At 39.5% G+C, this 14,219-nt stretch overlaps 1 protein-coding gene across 10 annotated transcripts in view; it reads right to left on the bottom strand.

Annotated features, from left to right (window-relative positions):
- Positions 1–14,219, bottom strand: part of NRG1 (neuregulin 1) — a 288,370-nt gene that overhangs the window by 16,711 nt on the left and 257,440 nt on the right. For 7 of the 10 annotated variants that reach the window (XM_063181176.1, XM_063181174.1, XM_063181178.1 and 4 more), the window contains 3 exons: positions 12,643–12,772; positions 5,828–5,886; positions 1–24 (listed from right to left, as the gene is read on the bottom strand). In XM_063181176.1, the coding sequence (XP_063037246.1) occupies positions 1–24; positions 5,828–5,886; positions 12,643–12,772 (213 nt within the window). Of the gene's footprint in view, positions 25–5,827; positions 5,887–6,537; positions 6,606–12,642; positions 12,773–14,219 lie in introns of all 10 variants that reach the window. The other 3 variants (XM_063181175.1, XM_063181173.1, XM_063181179.1) reach the window with 2 other exon arrangements.

Below are 14,219 nucleotides of genomic sequence, written 5' to 3'. Positions count from 1 at the left end.
CCATAAATTCAATCCCAAGATGCTCTGCCAATGCAGAAAGTTGTCAAAAAAAGAAAGAAAAAGGAAAAAGTTTCAGAAAAGAGCAATACACTGTACTTAAAAATAAATTACATATGAGAATTACAGCTATTCTGTGTCTGCACATGAAACAGGACAAAGGGCACATGGTTATGTGGACAGTGCTCAAGTGCACCTTTCTTAGCTATGTGACCAGACCTTCTGCAAGGCTTATACACAAAAGTATGTATATATGGAGCATCTGAGCAGCCACAGTCCAGGGAACGCAACAGGAACCATTAACCCTTAAAGATCTTACTGAGATGAACAGGGCTAAGCATGCCATGTACAATGGCTGATTGTTTTGGGAACATGACAGGAAAGGGATGCTCTATGAAGGGCAGCATACCCCTGTAAATGGGTTGTGCATTGCTCTCCCTTCTGACCCTGCTTCTGTGCCTGCAATGTGTACCCTTGCTCTTGAAGGCTGTGACCCAGAGGTGGCTGGCACTGATTACTCAGTAGTGGGAGTCTTCTGCTTTGCAAGTGGACCGCAGCAGGCCTCCAGCTTCTGGAAAATGAGGAGCCAACCTCCTTTCCCTGTCTTTGGACTGTGCCGTGTTGGCAGAACAACTTGTTGACCAGCTGTATGGACCCCGGGGTGCAGGGGTCCTGATCCCTTACACAAATCACTGCCTAAATCAGCACACAGAGGCCCCAGCACCTGTGGGTCAAGAGGAACACAGGTTTCCCCTCAGCAGGTACCTTAGGAGACCCTCCCCATGGGGCCAACACCACAGCCATGGTAGCTCTTGCCTTTTTTTGTTCTTGCACGCTGTGAAATTTACATCCAATGATAATTTTCACAGCAAATGGATTTTTTAATGTAGTTTGCACACATGGGGAATGTCAATTCTTTGTTGTCCATCAGTAACATTTTAAGGGTTAAGTACGTTGGAATCCATCCAGGTCTCTTCCTAAAGGGCCAGTATCACATGCCTACCTGACCTCTGCTAATGATATACATTAGTTGTAGAGAAGGCTTGATTAAATCTTCAGTAAAATGAATGACATGCCCATGCACATATATTGCTGTAATTATGCTTGCTTATAGCTAAGACACCTAGTTTGAAGGTAATTTAATTTTAGGGGAGTCATTCATATCATGCAGTTTCTATTTCATATAATTCAATAGGGAGTTGGTATTTAAAATCAGAATATATTCTGTCTGGAAGGCCTAATAAGAAAACATGCTGAAGAAACATGCATTGCTTATTCAAACCTAGATGTTATGTAGCTCTGGCTTATCTATGGTATTCGCAGTTACATTCCTTAGATCTGTTAAGCAGAACATCCCAACACTTCTCATTTTATAAACAGGTGTTATTTTTGATATTTTCCTACTTAGCCTGAAATTTTTGCACGCTTTTTACATGCAATGTGGCTTCTATTGAATATTTGTCTCTGAGTGCTCTAAGAATAAGTACAATTAATTATTTTTAACAACTCTGTTTTCATTCTGGTTGTGACTGGGTGGGGGATATGACAGACTTGTAGGAAAAATGCTTAGGAAGCAATTTCTTTTTCACCAGAGTAATTAAAAACTACAACTCGTTGGATATATTGTAGCCTGCTGAGATGCAGGGTCTACAGAACAAGAGGATGGTGCTGGGAAACGCAGAACAGAATCCTTGAGCACGGCATGCTCTGTTTATGAGTGGCGTGCCACAGCTGCGGTTGAGGGGGCTGCTGGATTCAGGTGGGTGGGCAGCCAAGGGACACGGTGCTGCCCAGGGATGGGTGAGCACCACCTCAGGTGTTTGTAGAGAACTTGCACCTGGCAAAGACAGGACCCATCTGGATCAACTGCAACAGCAGAGAGGTCCAGGAAGACCGATTTCAACTCTAAAGCACCAAAGTGTCATGTTTCTTTCCGTGGGTAATGAAAAATGCTAAAAATATAAGTTTTTCTTCATGCAATTTCAATTAAAAACAAACTCAAATCTCCTAAACTACCAAAGAGCAGACCCCCTGTCTGTCAACAATTTCTATTTAAGAGACTGGGATACAGTCTTTTTGTGACATTTAGATTCCCCTTGGATCCAAAATCTGGTTCATTTCAATAGTACTCAGGTTGCAAAATTGGTTTTGAACTTAATACATTAAGTTCAAAACCAATTTTACAACCTGAGTACTATTGAAATGAAGTCCTGTGGCTCCTGTAAAAGTGACCATTGGTTCAAATCTCAGGAGTGTGGAAAATTTGTCCTTTCATAAATGAAGTATCCTATCATAGCAATTTTAGCACTTAGTGAATATTAACTGAGCAGTTTATAGTGAAAACCTGTTTTTTTAAATTCTGAGCAAAAGATGGACAATGGAATTTTTCAAACCTGCTCGTTCATTTAGGAGTCTTAGTCTCAGCACACAGAGTGTACAACTTAGGGTGCTGAAAGGCTTTAAAAAATGAAAATTTCAGGTGAGATTGTCTATTACCCTCATGCAGATGTGACTCCTTCTGCATGAGGGTAATAGAGAAATATGTAGAAAATGAGAAATACTGAAGTAGTAGAATAGCTAAAGGCAGACTTTTGAAGACCTGTACTTTATATGAAAAGGCTGAAAAATCAGGCCATCACACAGTAATTGCAGTTTTGATCATCCTTCTAGAACATCAGAGCTTTTCTCTTGCCCCCTTTAATGCCTCAGCCAGCTTCACTGTGACAATATGAGACAAGGGCCATTATAATCTAAAAAGAAAATTCCTTCCACCCCTCTTGGTACTGTCCCTCTTGCTCATCAGGGATGGCAGAGCTGAAATGGACACTGTTTAAACTGGTGCCTCATGCTGAAGGATGGCATGAACCATGTTCAGGTGATGCCCAAGAACGGCCACAGCCTGCCCCCGGCCAGTTCTAAATTCACAATTCACATATAATTGTTAACTAGTCAAGTAAACAAGTGCATAGTCCCTTTGAGTGAGGTCCTTGGTCCATCTGGGGCATTTGAGAGGACAAAGGGTTCACCTGTGATTAAACTCTAGTGACGTTCCGTCAGCCTTCTATTAATTCATGGTTTTATCACTGTTTCTTATCCCAGGGACCATTCTGCACAGCGCTGCTGTAAGAGTTCTCTTGCCTAACTACATGAAAATTACCCAAAACTTTCAATGTTAAGTCATTACTTTTGGTCTCCTCCATTTGCTTTGATTCCTTGACTTCAAGGGGGAAAATGTGTGAATATTCATACGGAAAATGCATGGAATTGATATATTTTTGCAACAATTTGTGGACTGCCTTCTGCTGTCTTATGGACCAGTGGTGGATTATGAGTCTCAAAGTCAAAGCAGTCACAGAAAAAGCCCAGGGCTGCACACCTGGTAGCAGCTGTGACTGCTATGCTCAAGGAAAGGACACTCACTACAAGGTCTGCCAGCCAGGCTTGTGAGATGAGTCAAGCTAGCCTTGCACTTTGTTGGGACAGGGCATTTCCAGAATGCCCAGTGGTGCCTTGTTCTCATCTGGCAAAAGGTCCTCAGCCCAGTAGCTTCAGGGCTCTCAAATACCAACTCCAGGGGAGATTTCTGAAGAAAAATTTTCTTTAACAGCCAAATGACGACAGTAACACCTCATCTGTAGGCACACTTGGCTTGGAACCCCACTGACTCTTTCTTTCCAAATGAAGAAAGACCCTTCTAAAAGCAAGTGAAATAAGATAGCTGTATGGTTCACACATACACTTTTGTTTCCTACTACCACTTACACTGTTTAGCTCCTCAGTTTACTCTGTACTTTGCAAAAGCTGCATCCACAGAACTAAGTTAATCATCCACAAAATTGGGTGCAAAATATGAGCTTGGCTTTAAGTCCCAGATGTAACATTTGCCTTTAGAGAACTGTCTAAGTCCTCTGTTAAATGACATGGTCTGGTCTGCCTTGGGTATGATAATAAAAAGTAATATAAATGCTTCTTCATTGATTTTTTTTTTGGTTAAGTATAAATGTGCCCTCAGTGGACCCTTTCCAAAAGTGTAATTTGAAGATCTTAAGCAGTATAAGAAATCAGATGTTGCAGTGCAGATGCAGGGTAGGCAGAAGTGCCAGAACTCTCATAGCCATTGGCTGGGGCTCTCAGAGTGGCCTAAGGTAGGTAGAGGTGTGCTCTCTGCCTCTGGAGAGGAAGTGCTGACCAACTTAAGTAGTAATAACTATGTGTAATTCTTGCAGCAAGGCAAGAGCATCTGTGCCTTTTCCATGGCGTCAACTTCAGAAAATCTCAACCTGGTGTTTTTAAACATCCCAACCAGGGTTAGGAAACTGAAAAAGAAAGGAAGGAAAACCTGCCTAAACTTTTTTTTTCTCCTAGGTTGGAAAATGAATTTATAATCAACATACAATTCTTCTTTAGTTTTCAGATAAAATTCAGCAGCAAACAATGCATCTTATATTTTTTACAACACCTCATTTTAAATTATTATTCTAAGATCAGAAAATATGAACTGCACTTTCCACCACAATCCACAGAAAAGGCCACTGAAATCTAGCATTTGATAAACAAATACCGTAATAGTATTAAAATTTTTAGTGCCATCATTACCAGAGGCATTTAAATATAACTCACACTAATAAAGCTTCTAAAGTAGGGCATAAAATGCACACTTGAATGCTGGAAGGTCCGGTCCCCAGTCAGCACTCTTGGGATTTATGTGGGTAGCTTCTTTGATGGAAAGTATGAATTATGTATGGATGTTTTTCATCCATCAGTATAAGAGAAAACCTGTGCACCTCTTCAGGCTCCAAAATGTCCAGCACATACTTACAGCTTTTTGTCCTATATACCACTGGAAATTAAACTAAGCTAGCCTATAGTCTTTCTGTGCTGGCAAGTAATCCATCAAAAAAAGTTTCTATAATACTGCTTTTAGATCACAGTATATTCTGATGCCAGGAACAATCAAATGTAAGTAGTACACATGCATTTAAATGTAAGACCTAAGCAATTTTCTTGTATGTTACCTTTGATTTTGCTATAGCCAATAAGAGAAAATAAAGATATAGTGTACCTTCTGCTACATCCTTGTCAAATAATAATAATTAGCCCATTTCCCCATGGGAAACCTTATGGGATGTGACTACAGTGTTGATTCTAGCAGTCTGTGTATATGTGTGTCTGACACTTTCATTTGGCTGATTAATCTTTGATCTCTTGCACCTGTTACTCACAATACTCAAAACATGTTAGACCTCATTGTTTAAGTAATGTCTTTTTTCTTTTTCTTTCTGTGCTCTCTCCACTGAAGCTTGGACAAGGAGGAGGAAGAAAATATTGATCCTGTTTGGCAAGTGCTCACTAGAAACAATGTAAGCACTTCTATTACATTTAACCTCTAGTTCCAAATGTCATATATAAGTAGAGGACTAGCTACCCATTCTTTGGTTGAGGGAGTGTTGGCCTGTATCGTGACTCTTAAGCTTTTTGTGGCAAATAAAAGGGGAGACTTTCAAAATTTCATTTTTGTACTTTTTCTGCTTGATGTCAGCAGGGAGTCCATATCACAAAGTCAGAATTAATTTCACAGCATTCTTGAGCCTTGCATTTCCCCCTACCCTCAATGCCCAACAATCTCAGGATTGCTTTCCGTTATAATTTGCAATTGCTTTTTGTTATCATTTTCATGCAACAGGCAGAGACAATCAATATTAGGCCTTAGGCAACAAATCTAGTTACAGATTAAAAAAAAAAAAAATTGAAGGAAAGATGCAGCGACAAGAAAGCAGCACCGACTGAGCATGCTTCTACTGTGGCACAGACAGAAAAGTAGTGGACGTACTGTAGAAGCTGGCCATTACGTAGTTTTGGCAGCGATCACCAGTAAATTCATTTGGGCACCTGAGAGGAAAAACAAACAAAAAAAAATGGTAGAGAAAAAAACAGAGAAAAGAGAAGAGGTGAATATATGCTAAGAAAGAAGCTCCTTCAGTGTCAACTGATATGACTTGGTGAGTTCACTTTCAGAAACTGAATCTCGGTTTAGTGTGTTAAAATAGGTCAGGATGTTGAGAGCAAGTCATTTGCTCTGTGGAAATGTAAAGAAATACCCCCTGCAAAACCAGCCAAAACCAAACCAATCCAGATCAAAATGTGTTTCAAGATCTGAGACAGAAATTCACCATTCCAGAGACCGAGATTGGTTTTAGGATGCTCTTTCCACAAGGCAGCAAGACACAAGATCTGTACATAGTCATCTCCATGAGTTTGGTCTTTTAGGGTTGCACTTAGCTGCAGTCTCCCAAATAGGAAAACTGCCAGCGTGTGCAAAACAAATGCATCTGTGAATGAATGGAAAGATCAAAAATCACACAAACGAGAAATATTTTGGAGGTCAATAATGCCATGGTGTACAGATTGTACTTCAGAAAACCAGGTCACAAATTAGTGAGTAAAGAGGCCGGTTCCAGCTGAACTGTGAAAACACCAAGTACTATTGATTTTGTTGCTGTAGTTGGGGAAGAAAGCAAAGTTCAGATTATTTTAACATACTTTCTTGGTTTTGGATTTTCATGGGCAGAGTTTCAGTACATCTTGCTCCAGTGAATCCAGGTTGGCACCTAAAGGGCAAAAACGTGATAAGCAATAGTACACCAAAACCACTGCACTAACAGACTTACATCTGCTGGTCTATGGAGTGCAAGTGCATTAAATGACCTCCTGGTTGGGTGTTACTGACAAATGATCAGAAGAGAGGCAAGAAAGTACAAGTTTTCCAGAAGATAAAACTTTGCAAAATTTACAGCAAAAATCCATCAGAGGAAAAAAAAAAAAGTATTTTCCCTTGTCTGTTTTGAAAAAGATAGAAGAATCATGGCTAGCAAAAATGTGTACCAGCTCACTGCTTATTCCATCTCATGAAGGGCCCAGATTGAGTTCTTTTTAAAAACTTGCAATGCAGTGCATAACAACAATTTACACTGTTGCTTTCATTAGTCACATAAAATCTATGAAAATACCATGATTTTCTTATTTCTGTGGTGGCATATTGTGTCTTCTGGTAATTTGCTTTGAGGAGGAATAGTTAGTACAGCGATCACCAAAAAGCTGCAAAAATCCAAAAGGTGAGAAGACAAAGTCAGACCCAAAGGGAAGTATATTCAAAATGGCTCACAAGAAGGTAAAATAAGTCAGTCCAGAAAATAAGTAAAATGAGAGGGCAGAAGTGCTCCCAAGATTTGCAGCCCTGGAGTTATCTGTCCTTCCAGTTCATAAGCTCTTCTGCAAAAAACTTCAGGGCAGCTTTCTCCTTGATCATAGAGAAGGAATTTCTCTTCTATGATTTGCCCATCTTTTCTGCTGCTGCCTACCAATTCTTCTTTCATCTTCATTCTCCATGGTGGGGCAGGGCTCAGGCTCCCAAAATATCACCATAGACAGGCTTCCTATGCTTCAGACTTAAGTGTGAATGTCTGTCCACCATACTAAGGATCTACAGATTTCAGTCTTTCCTCTTTCTGTTTCTTCTCTCCACTCTTACTCAGCATTAACCTGAAATTACCTGGTATCTGCTCCTGTGAACAGAACAACAATTGCAGTTGTGTTGCCTGTCTTCGTGATGCTTTCCATGACTTTGTCATCATGCAAGAATCTCACACTCTTTTTCTCCTGCTGATGTCATAGGTGCTGGCCTCTTTTTCAAATTTCTTCATAAGTTGCTTGCCACATGCTAAAAAGCCTTACTATTTGCAAATACTTGTTGGTCAGAAGAATCCTCCATTTCTTCTATCCATCTGAGTTTCATGTGTGCTGAAAGCTGTCCCAATATTTTAAATTCTGCTTTTCTACAATTGCCTCTAGCCCTAAAAAACAGGGATGCTGCCCTCGCACAAGGGAGACTTTCAGAAAATCTCTTTGGGAAAGGATCAGTGTCAGGGATAAACACTAGCATCTTGTTCAAATAAACCATGCAGGAATGATATTTGCGTAATGAAGGTATATTTTGAGGATCTGAAGATGATTCTTTGAACCTGATTTGCTGCAACGATATATTTGTTTATTAAGGAAGAGAGTTTGGGTTCTTCAGAGCCAAAGTCGCCTCTTTTGGCGAGTACCCAGTGTGGAGAGATCCCAGTCTCCACAGACATATTCAGCTGAGAAAAAGCAACAAGGGTTACTCTGTCTTCAGAAGATGTTTTTGCTAGCCATGACAGAAGACTTTGCACATCTGAGAGAAGGTACAGTGCTTTTGATAGAAAGAATTTTGATCTGTGTTAATGAATCAGCAATAAAAATATTCTGCACTTGTTAAATGGCTGTCCCTGGAAAGCTGGCATTTGCTCATGCTTGGCTTTCAATTCACAGGGTCCTTTACATCTTTGTCATCAGGCTAAATGCTACAAATTCCCAAGGAATGTGATTGAAAGCCTCATGTTTTCCTCCTGCCACTGGCTGCTGGTGGTTGCTTGCTTTGTCTGTACTAGTTTTCAGATGTTGGTGCAGCTGTGGAGGTGATGAAAACAACTTGAGCACTGGTATAGACAATGCAGAAATCACTTCCAGACCAAGCAGGGCCAGCCCTGTTGAGAAGGTGCCGAAAACAGTTCTAGTGTGTTTATACTGCTTTGAAACCATTGTCAGCAAATGGGCTGCAGCATCTGCCTCGAGAATGAGCCCAGGGCGGCACAGACGAGAGGAAAGCTGAGATGAGCCTGTCCACTTACGACGATGTGTGAATGCTAAAGGTATTTCATTGCTCAGATGTGCACTGCAGCAGAGTTTCCACAGTTTCCAGTTTGAAAGGTTGTTTCCTGTAGACTGTACTTTTACAATCAGTTTGCTATGGTGTCCTTTCCCAAACACCTTTTCCTACTCAAAGTTTTCAGACATTATTTCTTGTTGTGTTTTTTTTTTTTCCCTAGGTCATTATCCATGTACCATTTTCCTTTAGGACGGTAGCAAAAGTTGAGGTCACACAACTTAGACCAAAATGTGTATGTTTGTGCTCTGAGAGCCTTGTAATTTTGTTTCTGCCTTAAAAAAGGCTACTTGAACCATTTATTTCTTATATTAATAGGGTAAAACCAAAATAACAAACCACATATAACAGAATAATTGCTTTTTTCCTTCTACACACACTAGTTGCAAAGAGCAGCATTTGCACATGTTTGGTGGACGCTTCTCAGAACACTGAACACATATAATCAGACTGTTTTTCATCACAAGGGAAATGGCTGAATGGTTTGTATTTCCATTTCATTCACTGCCTACAAACAAATGCATTGTGGGAGAGAATTTTTTTTACCATGGGAAGTACAGTACTTAGTAATCCATGTCATGGCCTAAATAAGAACTAGTATTTCTATCCTGTCTCTTGAATGAATACTTCTCGAATTTCTGCTTGCAAACTTGCTGGTTTGAAGAAAATTCTGCCCGTTTCTATTCTACAAAGGCCTTTGCATGGAGACAGATGTAGAAAATGGCTGTATCATTAAATAGTACATAATCCACTCCTTTGCTGTTAAGAAAAGCAGCAGCACACTTCTGTTAAGACAGTAGCATTTTTTTCACCCAATGAAATTCCGTTGTAAATTTCATTTCTTCAGTAATAACAAAACCACTAGAAAAGATGATGTCTGCAAGTTGGAAATCAATTGGTCAGATTATCAAGACCTTCATGGTATGAAGCAGAACACTCCAAAAGTGTAACAGATCTTATATTCACATAGATTTTTTTCAAGAAAGAAGGAAATGCTAGGAATTTTGCATTTATTGAAATCTTTTTTCTTCAGTGAACCTGGGGATGCATTTCCAAGAGAGTAAAAATTACTTAGGAATCCCAGTCTCACAGGAAGCCAGTAACATCCAGGCTTCTTAAGTCGATGATGTTTTCAAAATGTGACTCATGTTTTTACGAAGCTTCTGAAAATTTTATACACTAGTTTATTTAAATAGTCAAAGCTTCCTATTTCATCTGTCCTATTTTGAGAGTGTTTTACTCAGTCTTGGACTTAATTAAAATACGTGTGGGAAAATACATGCTACCACAGATGCAGCTGTACATTGCTTTACTACGTCTTCACACATTTCTTGAGCATTTCACATGGTTACCTTGTGAAAGCAAGGAATTTTCTTGAAGTTCACACTAGTATCCAGAAGAGCAAGATCTGATCCTGTCCAGATCATCACTATGTATATAGTAAAACTTTATTTTTTAATATGTAGCCAGATTTTAACTGAGGATGAATTTAGGATTTTTTTTTTTAGTAGAATAGGGGATTTAAAAAAACAGAGATTACTTGGAAAATTCCATGGTTGTTTTGAATCTGAGTCATGTTTTTTTGGTTAGGGATAAAACCAATTTAGAATGATATGGCTCATGCTTTAGAAATTTTGTTTTTGCTCTTAACAGATGGACCATATGGAAAAATGTGAACTTGCTACTGAGGCAGAAATATGAAGAGCAAGTACCATATTTCAAGCATTCTGTTTCCACAAGCATGTTCTGGGAGTAGATTTGTTTTCTTAGAACAATGAAGACAATGTGTAGTAGTTAGATATCTATTTTAGATAACTGGGATGTTAGAATAAATAGGGGACATCTTTATTTTTAAAGAAGTAAGAAGAAAACTATTTTTTCCCTTCATTTTCATCCACTTTCAAGTATCACTTTTACTTCTTATGTAGCAGAATTGCATTGTTGTACTACACAACATAAAATTTTTGTTCTGGCAAGTATTAGAGGGCATAGCAAGTGGCCCTGCAAAATAATGGTAGCCCTGACTGTTCTCAGGGTAAGAATTCTTCTCCACTGCCTTCTTGTAAATGAGATTCACCCTGTCTAAGTTTACAGCTCTGATGCTTTTTCCAAATAGGTCTTGGACCACCCAGGCAGAGGCACATCTGCCAAATCTGGGAATCGTCTTTTCCTTAAAACACAGCCCCAGAATGAAAGGTTATTTCTTGTCCACAATAGGGAAAAACAGCCCCCACATTTTTCAAATGTCCCCAAGATATTTTATCAAAAAATTAGCCAGTCTATAACAACATTACAGAACATACACAGATGTCTGAATTAAAATGAAGAAGTCTTCATACCAGTGAAGATGGGATACCTCTGAAACTACCAAGACAATAGTCATGATTAGCAAGCCTGCTCAATGCTCAGCTCTGCCATTCACTGGAGTTTTCTGAACAGTGTTTGGATAGGAAGCTGAAACACACAGGCTCTTGTACATGCTTTGGAGAGTCATAGCAAACTGCTCATCTTGACTGCTGGCTTACAACAACCATGCAAATTTAACACAAATCTTTCTTTCTCTTTCTCAAAAAAGAATCCAACCCACAGCACATATAACTTTTCCAAATTTGCTTTAGTTAAAAAAGATCCTAAAATTCAATTGAGTGTTCATTGCTTTCAGCAGTACAGCAATCCATGAAAATCCATAGCAAAACAAAGATCACGATGTGAAGGTAACATCTTTCTACGAAAAAAAAAAAAAAAAGAAAAAAAGAAAAAAAAGGAAAAAAAAGAAAAAAAAAGAGAAACTTGCAGGTAAGCCAGCACATTGTGAGGTTTGGTGGGGTTTTGTTGGCTTTTGTTTGTTTGTTTTCCTTTAGAAAAATCTGAAGACAAAAACCCAAAAAAACTCAACGAAGACAAGCAGTCAATTTCTTCCTGGCCTAGGGAAAGCATCACAAACCTTCACCTAACTCACCTACCAAAGCTATCTTCAAAATTAGTGGTTTTTAGTTTTTAGTCCAAGAAGACTGAAAAATTATGCAGTTTCAGCAAATGACTGTCTTCACCAATCACTATCTCTTTGTCTGAAAACAGTAATACCCTCACAAAAGTGCACCCTTTTCACTCACCCCTCTTAGGTACCAAGCATGGTACCAAGGTTTAAGCGTTGAGTTTCCTCTCAAAATAGTGTGAAGAAGTCCCTATGACTAGTTCATCTTCAGGGGTAAAAGCTACATGACATGCTCTCAGAGAGGAGATAAATTCCACTGCTGCAGCTCCTCAACAATGTTCTCTGATGCAAGGGACTATTGCAGCAGACAAACACAGCACAACCAGGACTTGAGAAAGGTGCACAAGCACCCCACTAAACAAAACTCACGTGATTTCATGAATCAAGATCAGCACACAAAATAGTAACCTCCACCATGACCATGACATTCATTGACTTTATGCAATTAAATGCAACAACAGCTGTGAATCTGGTCTCACCAGAAATTGTTCAGTTACTGCATCAGACAATTAAAAGAACAGCTTCTTCTATACAAAGTGTAATATTCAATGCAGTTTTCCACCCCCTTCCCTTTTTTTCCCCCTAAATGTAGAATATTTAGTTTACAGTGTCTGTTTCACTTTTTTCTAACATAAGGATCAAGTTGTGTTACTTTGTGCCATATAAACACCAATAGAAGATGCTGTGCCATCACCATGTAGAAATATTTCCCAGTTAGCCTCTACTTTGTTTCATATGCCTCTGTAGAACACAGAGGTTATTCTTGGCATTCTTTCCACATCCACATGGTTAAAAAATGAAGAAATGCAAGTTCAGAAGAAGACATCTTTCAGGTGCTCCTCTAAAGAAAAAAACATTTGTGAGACCTGATGGCTCTAACAAAGAAACAGATAGGATTTCTTACCTGCACAGGTATCTTGGGGGGTTTGGGAGGTCTTTAACCATGTAACACTCTCCCCCATTCACACAGAAGGCTTTCTGCTTTATGTCACATTTTGTGAGATGACTTGTCCCAGTTGTAGATGTGGAAGTGGCTGCAAAAGATAAGAATGAAAACACAGATCAGAGGCTGTTTTTCTTTCTGACTGGTAAGTGTACTTCTGTATGAGGGAAGAAGTAATGCTAGGGAGGATCTGGCAAGCCCTTTGAGCTCTCTATCTGCTGCTACCATAAGCACTAATCACTTGACCCTGTATTTTGCTGATTGCCAGAGAGAGTGGAGTTTAAATACATACATACAGAGACACACAACCCCATACTCAGCCTGGGAGGAAGTGAGGGTTTTCCTAGCCCTGTCCATGAAGTGGCCTAAAATTTTTGCAACACTCATAGGTGTTTCCTTGAAAATGTGTAATTTATGTGCAGTAATTTTTATTGCATTAATTGCATTCGAGTGATTTTGGGGTGTGACAGTCATTACCGATTGCTGATATAGTGTCCAATGATAAGGTCCTGGATGATATTTCCTGCTGGTATTGCCTTGAAGCAGGTATTTTTCAGTGAAGCTTAACCTGAAGCCCTGTGTTTATTCAAGTCCAGCCACTTCATTCTCCCCAAGGAGAGGGTGAATGGCTGAATTCTGACTGTCTCTTTTCTTGCTCATAAACGAGAGCTGTGACTTTTCTGGATTGACTCTCTAGGAGGAAGAGAGGCTTTGTTCCTTCCTGTGCATACACAATTGCTACCATTATGTCCACAGGAATCTTTGATCCAGAGGCCAGCCTAGCATCTCCTGCAGTTGGGCCCATCTGCTTGAGATGAGTATGAGGTTTTGGGACACCAATGCTGCTAAAAATCATTAGGAGTCTAAATTGCTATTAAATGACAGGATCACCCTGATCCTTACAATACAGTGTTTTGTAGCTTACTCCCAGCTGGATTTAGGGAATATCTAGAGAAAGCAGGAGCATTGTTTATTTAGCAACCTTTAGGGAGGCTGACAGGGAAGGATAAGCAATCACAGTCTTAGGATTTGCCAATGCAATTTCTGTCAAGGATATGCTCTTCATAAGCTCACAGAAAGCAACTCAACTTATCCCCCCAAGGAGAGGGATAAGCCCCTTCGGTGGTGATGGTCTGTCCACATTGATTGCAGGTGAAGCTTAAACTCTTGACAATATGCCCATACATTTTAAATGGCTAAAACTAACTGAAGTGACTACCTGCAAACTGTAAAAAGTGGTGGAGATTCTTGCATGGTATTTGTTTATTTCCAGACATACAGAAGTTAGGAATTTTGCTACGATGATCAAAAAAAACTCAATATTTTTGTTTCTGACAGACAGTTTGTACCCTGAGGTGAAACAATGCTACTACCTATTGACTGATTTCAGTGGAGTTGACTAGAAAGCTGCAAATACCTACAGAAAAGTTGTCTGCTATTTGAAACCTTCTGCAACACAAAGGCACCCAAGGAGTATGCTTATAATAGGCGATGTGTGACATTCTACCATTTCCTGTGCACACTGAATGTGAAGGAAA

Source organism: Melospiza melodia, chromosome Z (genome assembly GCF_035770615.1).
Source record: "Melospiza melodia melodia isolate bMelMel2 chromosome Z, bMelMel2.pri, whole genome shotgun sequence".
NCBI classification, from domain to species: Eukaryota; Metazoa; Chordata; class Aves; order Passeriformes; family Passerellidae; genus Melospiza; species Melospiza melodia.
This window is presented reverse-complemented; position numbering and strand designations above follow the sequence as displayed.